The sequence below is a fragment of the Muscardinus avellanarius genome (genome assembly GCF_963383645.1).
Source record: "Muscardinus avellanarius genome assembly, chromosome: 4".
Taxonomy (NCBI): domain Eukaryota; kingdom Metazoa; phylum Chordata; class Mammalia; order Rodentia; family Gliridae; genus Muscardinus; species Muscardinus avellanarius.
This window is the reverse complement of record NC_137789.1, coordinates 37,068,285-37,085,744: the sequence shown is the minus strand read 5'-3', so window position 1 is coordinate 37,085,744 and position 17,460 is coordinate 37,068,285. Positions and strand designations below refer to the sequence as shown.

At 37.4% G+C, this 17,460-nt stretch overlaps 1 protein-coding gene across 1 annotated transcript in view; it reads left to right on the top strand.

Moving 5' to 3' along the window:
* Positions 1-2,588: 2,588 nt before the first annotated feature.
* ATP6V1C1 (ATPase H+ transporting V1 subunit C1) overlaps positions 2,589-17,460 on the top strand; it is a gene marked incomplete at both ends in the record, with an annotated part of 30,374 nt that continues 15,502 nt past the window's right edge. Inside the window, 6 exons of the mRNA XM_080693641.1 lie at positions 2,589-2,720; positions 4,076-4,143; positions 10,606-10,691; positions 12,902-12,996; positions 15,485-15,576; positions 16,626-16,724. Coding sequence (XP_080549767.1) covers positions 2,589-2,720; positions 4,076-4,143; positions 10,606-10,691; positions 12,902-12,996; positions 15,485-15,576; positions 16,626-16,724 — 572 coding nt within the window. The remainder of the gene's footprint in view (positions 2,721-4,075; positions 4,144-10,605; positions 10,692-12,901; positions 12,997-15,484; positions 15,577-16,625; positions 16,725-17,460) is intronic.

Sequence of the window (17,460 nt, the reverse complement as noted above, 5' to 3'; positions counted from 1 at the left end):
TTTACTTCTCCATCTATTTTGAAAGATAGCTTTGCTGGATATATCAATCTTGTTTTGAAGGCCTCTGAGCTTTTGGAATTTGGGATGAGAAGTCTAGAGTGATTTTTATTGGTTTACCTCTGAGAGTGACCTCGCCTTTTGCTCATGATACATTTAAAATGCTCTTTTTCACCTCTTTGTTTGCTATTTTGATTATGATGTGACATGGGGAGGTTCTTTGGTCTTATCTACCTGGGGTTCTGAATGTTTGCTATATATGAAAGTCTATCTCATTTTCAAAGATTGGAAAATTATCTGGTACTATTTTTCTAAAGAGGTTTTTATGCCCTTAATTTGTAGTTCTAGACCTTCCTTAATGCCAGTTACCCTAAAGTTTGACCTTTTGATGTTTTCCCAGATTGCTTGAATATTCTGGTTGTAGTCTCTTACTATTTTTCTGTATTATTGACAGTTCAAGTTGAAATGTACAATGTTTTAAAACTGATAACTCTGTTTTCCATGTGATCTAGTCTGTTGGTGATACTTTCTATTGAATGTTAATTTATTGTAACTTTTATTCATTTTTTGGCTTTTCATTTCTTTGACATGTTCTTCTACTTCCTTTTTGTCCTTTTTGAGTTCCTTTTTAAGATTTTCTTTTAGATCATTGATCATTCTAATAATCAAATTTCTGAGTTCTTCCTATCCTGATTCCTTTATTTTTTTTTCTGCTCCTTTATTTCTATAAATTCCAATATTTTAGGGTTTTGATTGTTTATTATTAGTTTTTTGGCCTTTTTTTCTTATGTTATCAGGGTTTCTTGATGGTTTCTTTTTCTGTAATATAGTTTTCCTTCTAATTCCTTGGTATTGAGTAGTATAGCAAGGTGCAATATGTCATAGGTGAGTTGGAGATGTAGCTCAACAGTAAAGAATCTGCCTCATGAACTTGTAGTGTCACCCTAGATCCCAGTATCTCACAGAAAACGGGAAAGTAAACAACTATAGCAATAAGCAATATACAGCATTAAAATATATGCCAGGTGTCTATTATTCCTTATAGGAATAACCCCTAAAACAGGAATAATGTGGCTAACAGTTAAATGATAAGCATCTACATGTATATGTATGTCATATATATACATATTATAGCATTGAACATCAGGTGTCATCTAGGACATCCACATTTCTAATAACCACAACAACATGGATGGTAGGACCAGAAACTGTATCAACTAAATCATTCTAAAGGATGGTAATGATAAGGTTCATTAAAAGGAAAGAACAGGAGGTAGGAAGGCAAAAGAAAGTTTAGGATATTTAAGGGGAGAAAAGAGAGAAAGCAGAAGATAGGTAGCAGATGTAGACTATAAAGAAGGAAAATTAACTAGATAAACACAGCAAAATAAAAAGTGATAGAACAAGGTCAAGAGAATTTAGTTGGGGGGCCAGGAGGATAGGATAGAAAGAGTAATGAGAGAAACAACCCCCCCCCCCAAACAATAGGTTGTCATCATCAACAACAAAAAACAAATCCTCAAAAACAGAACAAAGCCAAATAAAAGACTAATAAAAAGAAAATAATGATAAAAAAGAAACCAATATGCTAATACATATGTATATAAACCTGTCAGCATGTATAAGAGCAAAACAACTTAATGAAAAAATGAAATGTTTATCTCTGTTGAGATGTGTGAGTCTATGGGTACGGGTGGATAGTCACACTGTATGCCAATCTTTTATTTTTATTTATTCTTGGATTATGGTCCCCTTAGAGCAAGCATTGACAGATATTAGTCCTTCCTCCCTTTGTGTTGCTTGCTAAGCATCTGGCTGGAGAGTTCTGAAATTAAAATTAGATGCAGTGGTTCTCAGCTTCTCTGTTTAGCACAAGGTAGGATGGGTCAAGATGTAGCATCTAATTGGAGTTTTGTCCAGACAGAGTAGATAGCTGTACTTAGATCAAGGCTAGTGCAAGATTCTAAATGGGAAGTCCCAGCTGCTGGGGTCTGGTGGAACTTTGGAAATTTGTTGAATGATAATCTATTCAGGAGAGATTTGTTGAGCACAGTCTGAGTAGGAGCTGGTCAAAGGCTGAGCTGGAATAGTCTCGGCTTTTGGAACTTAGGGCCCTCCTCAGGATTCTACTCCCAGTGCAGAGCAACCAGACACCCTGGGCTTGGTTAGCATCAGGAAGCAAAAAGAGAGAGGCTAGGCATAGTGATGTGTGCCTATAGTCCAGCGTACTTGTTAGGTGGAGGTGGGAGAATTGCTTGAGCTCAGGAGTTTGAGATCAGCCTGGGCAAAAAGAGAGAGTGAGAGTGAGAAAGGAGAAGGGCCAAGGTTCCCACACTCCCTTGCCCTCTTCAGGGGCACGCCTCCAGTTATCTAACTTCCCCAACTAGGCCCCACTTCTCAAAGGTTCCACCCCTTCCCAGTAGTGCCATGGGCCTTTGGGAGCTATTTTTATCCAAACTATTGGAAGATTATACTTTACCACTTATCCTTTGACTGAAACATTTTAGAAACAATTGTATTAAATGTATTTTTGTTTTCTTTTTGCATCATAGCTTCTCCATTGATTTCCAGAGAAGTACCTGGTAACAACTATGACTGAGTTCTGGCTTATATCAGCTCCTGGGGAGAAAACCTGTCAGCAAACATGGGAAAAATTGCACGCAGCAACTACCAAGAACAATAACCTTGCTGCTACCTCGAAGTTCAACATCCCTGACTTAAAGGTGAAGCTGCACTGTGCAAAAGTGTATGAGTTTGTCAACCAGAAGGGCCAGTTCTTTCTTTTGGTAGAAATAGAACATGAAACTTCCTTCAGAAGAAAACCCTCTCATCTTTAATCATTGTCATAGTTTTAAATGGATCATGTTCTTTGAGATGTTACAACTAAACTACCTAACTAAAAAACATTATTTGCTTTTTAGACCTTTTTGTGCTTTCCTAAATACAATTTTCAGAAGTGAAAAATTTTAGGAATACATATATTTAAGTATCACAGTGAATTGCTTTTTCTGTTAATATTATCAGTGTGTTAACATAGCACCTACTTAATCATACTTGCCAAATCTAACCTCATTATTTAATCCAGTTAATGCATTTAACATTTTTAAAAGATTAGTAATCTAGCAGTCTCAGTATGGAGCGGGCTGCCAGTAATCATCTGACTGAACTGCCAGGAATCAGTTAACTGAACTTTGTAAAGAACAGAAAAGATGGCACTGTTTACATTTTAGTTCATCTAACTGAGGCAATCATGTGGCATTCATTTAAGAAATACCTAAAATTACCATTTTTTCCCCCTTGTAGTTACTGAGGATTGAACCCAGGGGCATTCTACCTCTGAGCTACATCCTCTTTTTAAAAATTTTTATTTGGAAACAGGTTCTCGCTAGATTGATAAGAATCTCATACTTTTTGAGGCTGTCCTTGAACCTGCGATTCTTCTTTCTCAGCCTCCCAAGTACCGGGATTGTAAATGTGCTCCACATAGCTGGCTTAAACGTTTGTGTGTGAGTGTGTTCTTAGCTCAGTTGTTTTTTGGGTCTTTTTGTGTGTGTGTCTTTTTGAAACTGGGGATTGAACCAAGGGTGGTGCACTTGTGAGGCAAGCGCTTTGCCGCTGAACTATATCCCAACCCTGAAAATTATGTTTTTAATATTTGTTGGAATTATGGACTCCTTTGGGATAGGATATTTCCTTCCAAACATGATTAGTTGCACACTCACGTGCCTATAACCTCAATTACACACTTTCTGATGCACATTCATCCACTTCCTGCTCACGAGCCCAGGCTGTAAAGAAGGACTTCAAATGACTACTGCCATTGAAAAGAACAAGTACAGGCCTGTTGACAAGTCTTTACATCCCAAATGGTGCTTGTACCCAGGAATTAAAGGATTAGCCTGTACCTACAAATAGATGAGAATGTCTGGTAAACATCTTCTTACTACACTTGCACATTATGAAATAAAATATGGAGAACTCAAGATTTGTGGGCCCTTCAAATCAAGATGTTACATAATCTTATAAAAAAGTTGGGGGGATGAGAGTTAAATAATAAAATGTCATGTTTTCCTTCTAGGTTGGCACACTGGATGTCTTGGTTGGCTTGTCAGATGAACTGGCTAAACTGGATGCATTTGTAGAAGGGTAATGTATTTACACTCATGGGTAGAGCAAAATCAGACGTCATCATCAGGCAACCAAGAGGCTGGGTTTATCATCACATGTACACCCTTCTTATAGGAACGGTTCTATAAGAATGGTTTTTGTAAATCAGTTTTTATAAAAGTATAATTTACATATAATAAAATGCACCTAGCTGGGTGTGGTAACGCACGCTTGTAATCCTAGTACTTGGGAGACTGAGACAGGAGGATTGCAGGTTTGCAACCAGCCTCAGCTACTTAAGAGAGGCCCTCTGCAACTTCATGAGACCCTGTTTCGAAAATAAAGAATAAAAAATAGGGATGGGGTGTAGCTCAGAGGTAGAATGCCCCTAGGTTCAATGTAAAAATAAATAAATAAAATGTACCTGTTTGAAGTGTGAAAATAATAACAGCCTTTTAATTGATATATAATTTACATATCATGTAGTTCATCTCTTTAAAGCATATAAATCTATTATTATTATTATTTATTTATTTATTTATTTATTTATTTATTTATTTTGGTGGTACTGGGGTTGGAACCCAGAGGCCTTCTATCTCCAAGCTACACTCCCAGGCCTATTTTATATTTTATTTGGAAACAAGGTCTCACTAAGTTGCTGAGAGCCTCACTAAGTAGCTGAGGCTGGCTTCGAACCTGTGGGATTCTTCTGTCTCAGCCTCCCAAGCGCGGGGATTACAAACGTGGGCCACCACACTTGGATACTTCAATTATTTTAATATATGTACAAAGATATGCATCCATTGCTACAATTTGGAACATTTTCTTCACATATCTCACCTCCCACCCCAAAAGTCAAACACATCCTGTTTTTGTTCCCATTAGTAGTAACCCCTCGTCTCCCACCACCCACTGATCTGCTTTGTGACACTATAGATTTGCCTTTTGTAGATATTTCATATAAATGGAATAAAATACATGGTCTGTTGTGACTCCCCTTCCCACTCTGCAGTGGGCATTGAACCCAAGGGCTCCACTACAGAGACACTGTTCCCTGACCCATTTTTTAATTTGAGACAGGGTCTCATTAAGTTGTCTAAGCTGGACTTGACCTAGTGACATCCCTGATTTAGCCTCTCCAGTAACTGGAAGTACTGGCATGTGCCTCTGTGCCCATCTGTGACTGACTTTTTTTGCTTAGCATATTTTTTCAAATTTCAACCAAGTTGTAATATGTATCAGCATCTAATTCTTAATTACCAAATAATATTATCAAATAATTCATTATATGGATATATCACATTTTATTGGTTTAATCTTCAGTTGATTGCATAGTTCAACACAAGAAACTACTTCCTACCCACTAGGATGGGTATAGTCAAAAGAATGGTAGGTAGTAACAAGTGCTGGCTTTTTTCTTTTTTCTCCTTTTATTTTTCCTTCCTCCCTTCCCTTTTTAGTACTGGAGACTGAACCCAGTGTTGCTCTCCCATTCACCTATATCCCTAGCCCTTTCAGCTTTTTTTTTTTATTTTGAGAGACAGTCTTGCTGAATTCCCATGCTGGCCTTGAACTTGTGATCCTTCTGTTTTAGCCTCCCAAACAGCTGGGAATGTAGGCACGTACCACTGTACTCACCTTGTCTATCCGTCCGTCCTTCCTTCCTCAGGGGCATTCTACCTTCAAGTGACACTTTTAGCTCTATTTTTTTTTTCATTTTTGAAACAGGGTCTTGCTAGGTTAATGAGAGTCTCACTACTTGCTGCAGCTGTCTTCAGTCCTGTGATCCTCCTGTCTTACGCCTCCCAAGTACTAGGATTATAAACATGTGCCACCTTGCCCAGCTTTTCACTTTCTTGTGTTCTATGAAACACAAAAGATTTTAATTTTGAAGTCAAATTTATCTTTTTCTTTTCTTACTTGTGTTTTTGATATCATATTTAAGAAAACATATAGTCACACAGTTTTATGTCTGTTTTCTTCTAAGATTTTTATAGCTGTATCTTATACATTAAGATATTTTGTTTATTATTATTATTATTATTATTATTATTATTATTATTATTATTATTTTGTAGTACTGGATATTGAACCCTGGGGCATTCTACCTCTAAGCTACACCTCTCACCCTATTTATTTATTTATTTAATTTATTTTTTTGGTGGTACTGGGGGTGGAACCCAGGGCCTTTCTACCTCTGGGCTATACTCCCAGACCTATTTTATACTTTATTTGGAAACAGGGTCTCACTAAGTTGCTGAGAGCCTCACTAAGTAGCTGAGGCTGGCTTTGAATCTGTGTGATCCTCCTGTCTCAGCCTCCCAAGCACAGGGATTACAAGCTTGCGCCACCACGCCCAGCTTCTCACCCTATTTAATTTTTTATTTTGAAACAAAGTCTCACTAAGTTGCTAAGGCTGGCTGCGAACCTGTGATCCTCCTTTCTCAGCCAACCAAGTACTGGGATTACAAGCATGTACCATCACGTCCAGTTTAGTCTTTGGTCTATTTTTGGTTAGTTTTTGTATATGGTATGAAGTCAGGATTCAACTTCATTCTTTTGCTTGTGGACATCTAGTTGTCCCAGCACCATGAGTTGAAAAGACTATTTTTCCATTGCTTTGTCTTGGCACCCTTGCCAAAAATCAGCTGAATGTAATTGTGAGGGTTTATTTTATGGACGCTCATTTTTATTGATCTCTGTTATTATCCTTTTGCTTGTTTGTACTATATCATGTTAATTATAGCTTTATAGCAAGCTTTAGAATCAGAAAATGTGAGTTCTTTGACTTTTCCCCCCAAGATTATTTAGCCATTGTTGATTCCTTGCATTCCATATGAATTTTAGGATGGTAGTGTCAAATTTTTGTGAAGAGGTCAGCTGGAATTCTGATGGAACTGTGTTGAATCTGTGGATCACTGTGGAGAATATTGCCATCCTAACTGCTGTCTTTGATCCTTGAACATGGGATGTCATTCTATTTTTTTTAAGATAGTGATGCTTTTGTCTTCAGAATTCAGTTATAACTGAATATATTAATATGTATTCTAATATATTAGAATAGTTTCTCTAAACTTTAGCTATGTCACGTCTGATAATGATAGCTGAGTCTGATAGCTGACAATGGATATGGGCCATCACTTTCTGCATTTTGATTAATTGGCGGAGTCAGTCTAAAAATCCCTTTGATAAAACAGAACTTTTTAGTACTTATGGCTTAGGCAATATGTAAAATTCGGAATTTTGGAGAATTATTTCATTGAAGCTTGTAAGGGAATAGGCTTGGATAGAGGGGAATTTTTTTTTGCAACCAGTGAAGATAGTTTTCTCATTTGTGCTTTTATGCGTGTGTGTGTGTGTGTGTGTGTATGTGTGTGTGTGTGTGTGTGTGTGTGTGTGTGTGTGTGTGTGTGTGTATTACTAGGGCTTGAACCTAGAGGCATTCTACCTTTGAGCTATACTCCCAGCCTGATTTTTTATTTATTTGGAAACAGGGTATCCCTAGGTTGACGAGAGTCTCTACTTGCTGAGGCTGTCCTTGAACCTGCAGTCTTCCTGTCTCAGTCTCCCAAGTACTGGGATTACAAGCATGTGCCACCCCACCCTGCTCTTTTATGCTTTTTTGAATTGATAAAACTGTCATTAAGCATCTGCTCTGGCCATAGGATTTGAGTTCAGGGTTGCAGAGAGAGAGATCTTTTAACCTAACAACATGTAGTATGGAAATAAATCTTTAACATTGGAAGCAAGAAGGCCCTGTAGGCGACAGTTTTATAGGAGATTAATTAAGAGATATTAAATGCCTCCAATGAGGCCAGCCATTTGATTACTAGAATGGAAAATAGAGGATGAAGGAAAATGTAACAAGTTACTTTTAGAATTTTAATTATATATATTCATATGGAACAAATGAATTACTATAAAGTATTATAAACCTAGTGAAGTTACTTATTGATATACTCAAAGCACAAGTTGATATAAAGAATAGTCAGTGTGTCTGTCTGTCTGTCTGTCTGTCTGTCTGTCTGTCTCTCTCTCTCTCTCTCTCTCTCTCTTTTACTGGGGATTAAACCAGGGGCATTCTACCTCTGAGCTATACCCCCACACCCCCAGCCCTATTTTTTATTCTTTGTTTTTTTTGCAACAAGGCCTCACTAAGCAGCTGAGGCTGCTGGGAAACCTGTGATCCTCTTTTCTCAGCCTCCCAAGTACTGGGATTACAAGCATGTGCCACCATGCCCAGCTGGGAAGAATAGTCTCTTGATTATAGGGTTTTTGTTTTGTTTTTGATACTGGTGTGGAACCTAGGGTCTTGAGCATCTAAGCATGTACATTTGAGCTACACTCCCAGCCTGCTTTTTCATTTATTTGTACTGCTGAGCTACCCTGGCTTGATGATAGCTTTTTAATTAAAAAAAAAAAAAAGAGCTTTAGGAAACATTTTCGCCAGGGCAAGTGTGAGCTTGGTCAGTAAAACTGAAAGTTACCTGTGCCATTTGCCAGCTCCTTTCTGTGCTCTTCTGCAAGCACTGCCTTCTTCAGTCTACCTGAAAGACACAAGGAACTGAAAAATCCCATGGTTGTTAGATCATGGTGGAATTGACAGATGGTAGCTTAATGACTGATATGTTCCAGCTTTTAAAGTCTGAACATCGTGCTGTATTGAGTGAGCCATAATTCATACTTTCTCAATAATCTAATCAGTAAACCTTTTTTTTTTTTTTGAGGTGACTGTACATTGACAATGATACTTTTGAGAGATGCTTAGGAAGATCGTGGAGACACAGCCAAGTTAGGGCTTGTTTCTGAAATTGTTCCGCTTAGTTTATCATTCAAGTGCAGCCCTTCTGTCATCTTTTTCTAGACTGTACGAGTTGCGTATTTACTGTTACAAGGCTTCCACGTTACCCTCCCAGTCGTTGAACACGCAGCCATCTGGACCTCACTGCCCATTTTGGACATGTTGCATCCCTGTGTAGGGTCCGCTGTCGGGGCCAGCTGCCTGCATCCTTCTCCCTCCACTTCTCAGCATAGCTCCCCTGTTGCTCAGCCTACCACTCTGGTCAGTCTGGACCCTCACCATTCTCCGAACGCCACTGTCCCTCCTTGGACTCAGACGATACCAAGCTTGTACTTTCTTCCCATGCAGTCATCTTTTCAGAAACCTTTCTATTCTTCCTTGCCCTTCTTCTGTTTCTTTATATATACATAAATTTGTGTATTTATGTATTTATTTATTTTGGTGGTACTGGGGTTCCTGGAAGCCCTTCTACCTCCGGGCTACACTCCCAGACCTATTTTATACTTTTTATTGGGAAACGGTCTCTTAACCCAGCGCAGCTGGCTTCGAACCTGCGCGATCCTCCTGTCTCTGCCTCCCAAGCGCAGGGATTACAAATGTGCGCCACCACGCCTGGTTCCTTGCCCTTCTTTTGAACTGCTAGGTTTGGTTGTTTGTTTGTTTGTTTACTGGAGATTGAACCCAGAGGGATTCTACCTTTGAGCTATACCCCCAGTTCTTTTTAAAATTTTTTATTATGAAATAGGGTCTTTCTAAGTTTCTGAGGCTGGCCTCAAAACTGTGATCCTCCTGTCTCAGCCTCCCAAGTTCTGGGATTACATGTGCATGCCATCATTCCTGGCAGATATTATTTTCTTGGTAATAGCAGTGGGAAGTGATCCCTTTTTCTCTTAAGCTTCTCTGTCTGGAACCCCAGCTGGCACTTAGAGTGTTTTGTAGTTAGTCGTTTGTATGTCTTTGTATGTCTCTACAGTTAAGAGTATAAGCAATGCCAAGGGTTTTTTTGCTTTGTAATTTTGAAATCCACTAGGACCTGGAAGTGACGTGGAATAGAGAAAAGAACACTGAGCCCCAAGAATCAAAGCACTATGTTTCTAGATACAGTTCTGCCCTTAAATGCCCTGTGACTGTGTATAAGTCACTTGTTCTCTTTATACCTCAGTATCTTAATATAAAGTGAAGAGATCGACAAGGTCAGATACAGATGCCCTTGTAGCACAATGGCTTCCTTTGTAGCAAAGCTTCTTGTAAATAGTAGTTACTTGTGAATAAGTAATGTGGGGCCTTATGTTCCGTGGCCTGAGCCCTTCCGCCCTACGTGCAAGCTCGGTGCCTGGCTCACCGGAGGGATGCAGGAGGGATGCAGTCGTGGCTGGTCCCCGCCTCCTCCTTTGTTCCTGGCCCTTGCAGTCGGATCCATAACCCAATTTATTTCTCACTAGCTTCCATGACTTCCTTTTTAGGGTGATAAACACATCGCATGTGGTCTCCTTAGAACCCTACAGTTACTCAGTTGATTTTTGCATGTAACAAAATCTTGGTCCATTTTAGTTTTATCTGTTAACCCATTTCCTCTAGATTATAAGAATGTGTGTAATGAGAATATATTTACCAAATTCATATCTTTGTGTAATATGTTCATTGTATAGCATGGAATATGCTTATTTTTCCTGAAAATGGTGGTTCTTTTTATTCCCCAGGGTGGTTAAAAAAGTGGCTCAGTACATGGCTGATGTATTGGAGGATAGTAAAGATAAAGTTCAGGAGAATCTGTTGGCCAATGGAGGTAAGCTAATGTTTTATAATTTGACAATTATTAACTTATGTAAAATAAATGAGCTGCAAAAGCAAAAACGATATAAGAACAATCTTATAGATAAGGATGTTAAATACAATGGACAGCCATTAAGATATAATTATTATGGTTTAATATACTGGTATTGCCAGTTACATCCTGTCCCCTGAGACACAATTTCATGTAAGGTAATCTTACGTAGCTTATGTCAAGTCTCCTGCAAAAGCAGTATTACAGAAGTTTATCTTAGCTCTTCCTGGAATCTGTTTGCTAACTTAAATTTACAAGTAAATTTCCAAGTTGATTTATATATTGTTCTGGTTGCTGTCTTCTGTAGCTTTTTGTATTAACAGCATCCACTGCTAAAGCCTTAGAAGTTAATTTTATCATAGCATAATGCCTCCTTTCTTCCCTTCAAATTGGAATATGACCCATAAAATAGTCTACTGGCATCTATAGCTAGATGCTAATATTTACGTAGAGTTTGCTCTGTGTAATAATAGTGGCTTTATAAAGGAGTCATTGACTTCATTGTTGATATTTTTCCTTGGATTTGTTATTTTTTATGAAATATTAAAGCATTTCCTTCATTTTAACTTAGGTCCGTCTTCAGACATCATTAAAATAACCCTTTTCATTTTATAGTCTATTACCTATATGATAAGATCATTGCTTGTTTCTTCTCCTTGCAAGTAATAGATGCTCAATAAATATTTATTTATTATTTATTTATTTATTTATTTATTTATTTATTTATTTATTGTGTGTGGGGGGGTGGTACTAGGGGTGGAACCCAGAGGCTTTCTACCTCCAGGCTATACTCCCAGACCTATTTTCTATTTTATTTGGAAACAGGGTCTCACTAAGTTGCTGAGAGCCTCGCTAAGTAGCTGAGGCTGGCTTCGAACCTGTTCAATCCTCCTGTCTCAGCCTCCCAAGCGCGGGGATTACAAGCGTGCGCCACCATGCCTGGCTCAATAAATATTTAAATAGTTAAAATATAGTCATTTACTACTGCTGCTTTTTTTTTTTTTTTTTCCCGGGTCTGGGGCTGGAACCCAGAGGCATTTGACCTCCGAGCTACAACTCCTGCCCAATTTTTTATTTTTTATTTTGAAACGGTCTCACTGAGTTGCGAAGGGCCTCACTAAGTTGCTGAGGCTGTCTGAGAACCGTGATCCTCCAGTCTCAGCCACCCAAATGCTGGGATTACAAGTGTGTGCCACCACGCCTGGCTACTACTGCTTCTTTCTTATAGTAGTGATCCTGATTCTGTTGCCAACTCTTTCTCTTAGTTGTTTTAGGACAGAATAGAAGGTGGATGATACCTTTACTGTTGTTCTGATTATTTCATGAACTAGTGCGTCAATCTAGTAGGTGGAATGGTAGTTGACAGTGTCGGGGGCAGGAGCATATCTGAAATCGATTTTGGAACTATTTGTGCTGTTGATATAAGAAATTGAGAGAAAGATATCTTGATATGTATTAGCTTTGTTATTTAGCTTGTCATATTGGCATTGTTTTTCCTGGCCTTGATTGCACTGGTCTTGAGGGGTAAAGTTGTTTTGATTATTAACTTAACAGTTGTTAAGTTTCTCTTGGGTTTTCCATTTTTCTTCCCATTTGAAAGTAAAAGAGTTCATGTTTCAAGATTTTTGACGTGTAGACTTTCAGAAACAGTCATCACATGGTTTTAACAGACATGTTTATTTTCAATTTGGGGAAGTTGTCAACATATTTTTGTCAAACTCATCAAGGAGATAAGTTGAAGAATTTTCTTAATCTTTATTCCATTTATTAAGTCATCAAATTAGAAGGAGGAGGAGCATCTTAATGTATATAATAAATTTTTGAGTCAAAAAAGAGATTACAAGGTAAAAATTTTTACTAATCCTTGTTGCATAACCGTTCCACATCTATTTTTTACTCCTCTGGTACTAGGGATTGAACCTAGGGGCATTGTATCTCTGAGTGACACTTCTAGACCATTTTGTTTTTGAAACGGGTTCTTACTAATTTGATGAAGCTGGCCTCAAACCTGCGATTCTCCTGTCTCAGAGTTGGGGGTGTACCTTGGAGGTAGAATACCTCTGGGTTCAATCCCCACTACTACCCAAAAAAAAGAAGTTTTGCTCTGCAGAAAACCTGTTTTTAAAAAATGCTGTTTTCTCTTCAGTAATTAATTTATTCCCTTATTTCAGTTGACTTGGTTACTTATATAACAAGGTTCCAGTGGGATATGGCCAAATATCCAATCAAGCAGTCCCTGAAAAATATTTCTGAAATAATTGCCAAGGTAAGGTAGAAATTGGGACAGGTGGGACATACTGGTTTATAGTGGCTTTATTTTATAATTTAGTTATGAGAAGTGTATATATATATTTATATATATATAAATAAATATATATATATATATATATTTTTTTTTTTTTTGTGGTACTGGGGATTAAACTCAGGGACATTCTTCTACCTTTGAGCTAGCTACACTCCAGCGCTATTTTTATTATTTTTTATTTTGAAACAGTCTAAGTTGTGGAGGGCCTCACTAAGGCTAGCTGTGAACCTGCAATCCTCCTGTCTTAGTCTCCCAAGTACTTGGATTAAAGCGTGCATCACCATGCCTAGCTTATGAAATATTTTTTTAGGTTTTTGTCAGATAACTTACATGTCACAGATACAAACAGGAAGTATCCTTACTATTAGCATATGTTAAATGTTAAAAGATGTTTAGATGTTAAAATGTTATAAACTACAACATTTCCACATGTGGATTATCTAAGTAGTACAGTTTACTTATTTGTAATAGTTTAGTTTATGTAGAATAGGAAATTTGGCTCATAAAGATTTATGAGTTATCCCAATAGATGACAGTAATGACTAGGTTTGTATGTTTGTAGTGCTTGTTCGAACATTAAGTGTTGTGAGTTCTGACTCCTTTTGCCAGTTTAGTATTGGCCCTCTGGCCCTAAATGCCTATATTTATGTATCTCATGATTTTATGTGCAGCTTTTGGGGAGCACTGGACCCCAAAGCCTACCCACTAATTCATCAAGTTAAGAAGTATTCCTTTTTACTGAAAACTCTTTGAGCTTGAGAGAAAATGTAAAAGTCTTAGCAAAAGCCATAGAGAAGCAAATGGACAAGGAGCTATTAATTTTTTGCCAATATTCTTAGTGACCTGGTTGGGGAAAAAGAGCAGTTTGAATTGTTGGACAGACTTTCCATGGCTCCCTTTGACTTTAGTAGTACAGCGTGCTCTCAAGTTTAGTGGAAATTAATAGATTATCAAAGATTTTTAACTGAGATCATTATGTTATTTATTTGTAGTAGTAGGGACTGAACCCAGGACCTTGTACATGTTAGGCAAGCGCCTGCCATTAAGCTACTCCCCAGCCCTTCTTTTTAATTCGAGACAGGATCTAAGTTGCTTAGACTGGCCTCAAACTTAAGACCTTCCTGCCTCAGCTTCTGAGGAGCTGGGATTACATGGATGTATCAGCACGCCCAGTTGTCATCATATAACTTAAAGCTGTGCTCCTGCTTTGACCAGGCCTTATTTTCTTTGGATCCTTATCAAGGATTTAATCTTGAGATTTCAGATACAGTTGTAGGGGAGAAGACTGAAGACTGGTCCATACTCCTTATCTGGTCTGGTCTTGGTAGCTAAGCAGGGCCTGGGGCCTTATTAGTGCTTGGATGGGAGATAAGGAAACAGGTTCTGAAGTGTCATGATTTAACCTAGTGCTATACAACTGGGAGCACCTAGTCAAAACTAGTTCTTCAAATGTGTTAAACTCTTTTTCTCCCTAAGTATTTAATAGTTTTAATCCTCTTTGGAAAAATTCAACTTTGAAAATTCAACTACAATTTTAATTTCATTCAGAAAATATTTTGTGTAATAATGGTAGGATAGTGTAATTTAGTTTCTTTTGGAAAAAAATCTTTTAGCTTTGAAGTCTTAATTAGTAATATTCAAACTCAGTGGCCTAATTTCATTTAGGTTTAAGAAGTAATATAGTAATAACAAAATACATGTGGACTAAAATACTAGCAGAAAAGATTCATTTGGAAATTATTCTATTAAAAATAAAGTTGGTTGGCCGGGTGTGGTGGCGCACGCTTGTAATCCCCACGCTTGGGAGGCAGAGACAGGAGGATCGCACAGGTTCGAAGCCAGCCATGCTGGCTTAAGAGACCCTGTTTCCAAAAAAATATATTAAAAAATAGGTCTGGGAGTGTAGCCCGGAGGTAGAAGGGCTTCCAGGAACCCCAGTACCACCACCAAAAAAATAAAAAATAAATAAAAAATAAAGTTGGTTATTTTCTAAATTACCATTTTTTATTTATCTATTTTTTTGCAGTACTGAGAATTGAATCCAGGAGCATTCTACCTCCAAGCTATGCCCCCAGACTTATTTTTTTTATAATTTTGAAACAGGGTCTCATCAGGTTGGTGAGCGTCTCACTACTTGCTGAGGCTGTCCTCAAACCTGTGATCATCATGTCTCAGCCTTCCAAGTACTGGGATTACGAGTGTCCATCACCACACCTGGCTTAAAACTTTCTTATTTTAAAATAAAAACGAAAATGTGCTGGGGATGTAGCTCGGTGGTAGATGCCACTGGGTTCAACTCCCAGGACTATAAGTAAATTAAGTGAAGTAATAGAAATTTCCTACATCAGAAACTAGTATTTGTAAAAGCTAAAATTTCAGCTGCTTTAATTATATTAGTAGAGGCCAATTTGTGAAAATGTTGATCATATTTCTTTTTTCTTTTTTGAAGGGAGTAACTCAGATTGATAATGACCTAAAATCTCGAGCATCTGCATACAATAATCTGAAAGGGAATCTTCAGAACTTGGAGCGAAAGAATGCGTAAGCAGATCAAGTCTATGTGACTTAAACATGGGGAAGGAGGACAGTAGCATACATGGAATTAGGTGTTGTTGGGTTTATTAAGTTCTGGTTTATGCTGTTTCTGTAACTAAAATGGTCTTTTTAAAAAAATGTATGTAGAGTCTTTATTAAGCTGTTTACAGAATTTAGAAAAGTCAAAAGAGGTGTGAGACTCATTTATTACACCTGTTTCATAAATGTTTTTGAACTGGGTTTTGGTTTATTCCTTTATCCATTTGATATTTCACTGAAAAATTGTCTAAAATTGTTTAAAAATTAACTCATAGTGTTATGGCATACCAACTACTTTGCGGCTTGGAAGAATTCTATAGAATAATCTATTTAAGGTGCAATAATTGTTCTTCAATTTATCTTTTCCAAATGTAGATTTTTTTCACATATTAGGTTTTCTTAAAATAGGACACCCTTGTTCAGGTTGCTGTCCCTGTACTATGGCTACTACAAGGGGAGCTTTAAACACTTAACTATACAAGTTGTGCTTTCATAGCCCAGAGGGAAGACTGGCTGAAGACTACCAGTAATGCAAATAGGAAGAGACATTTTCACTATGGGAGCATCTTGACTGGAAGGCCTAATGAAGACTGTAAAGACTTGATTATTGGGTTCAGTAACCAAAATTGCCTGCTTGATCAAATGATACCCGAGGAGAGGGAAGAAAACCAAAGGTTATCCTTAGATGACATAATTTCATAATTATGATGAAATAAACTTTAATTGATAGTAATGAATAGCACTTTCCCAGTCAAGATGTAATCAAGAGAAGTGAGTTATAATAAAGCAAACACAAAGGTAGACACTAGAGGCAAATGTTGAAGAATGTTGCCATTTCTTTGGTTGGGTGGGATATATGTGACTAACTTGTTCTTATAAATCAAAAATGTTAACTAAGACTAATCCCTCTCTGCAGTGTTTATATTAGCATACATAAATATGATGAGCTTGTTGTTAATGTTGCAGAAGCACACATTATCCACCTAATGTTTTTTTTTTCTTTCCTTATTCCTCAGAGGAAGTTTACTAACTCGAAGTCTAGCAGAAATTGTGAAAAAGGATGACTTTGTTCTTGATTCAGAGTATCTCGTCACATTACTGGTGGTAGTTCCCAAGTATGTCTTTCTATTATAAAAGATTCTACTTGTTAACATATAAGAAAAAAACTGTTAGTATCTGGTGTTGCAATTGAGGTCTTCCTTCAAACCCAAGTATAAAAGGAATACAGCTTTGTCATTTGTTCTGCCCAGCAACCTCATAGGGCATATAAAGTAAAATTTAGTTGATAACTTACTAATGGAAATACCAATTATAAATTAAGATTGATACAGTTAGCCTATTAAAGATTAATGCTAAATTACTGAACTTTGAAAAATACACATTTTTACATTTTTCACAACAGGGAAGGTTTTTGGGTATTTTTCTAAAAAATCTTTTTGACTAATTTAAGCCCTATAAAAGCAAGAACTGGCAAGAGCAAATTTTCTTCTATAAAGGTCCAGATAGTAATACTTAGGGGTTTGCCAACTGTCTGGCCTTTATTACAGCTACTCAACTCTCTTTACAGGTTTGTGGTTTTAATAGATGCAGCCACAGACAATACGTAAATGAGCAGATGTAGTTTTGTTTCAGTACAACTTTATTTATAAAAAAAACCAGCCATGCCTTGGAGCATAGTTTGCTAACCTGTTGATTAGACAGCCCTCTGAAACCTCCTTTTGATTAGACCTTCTGTATTAACTAATGTTTGATCATAGTTTGGAAAATGAAACATTTGGACACTTGGAAGATTAGAACTTGCTATAGATGTGTGTAAGTAATTTCTTACACTGAAGTCTTGCTTGCAGGGAA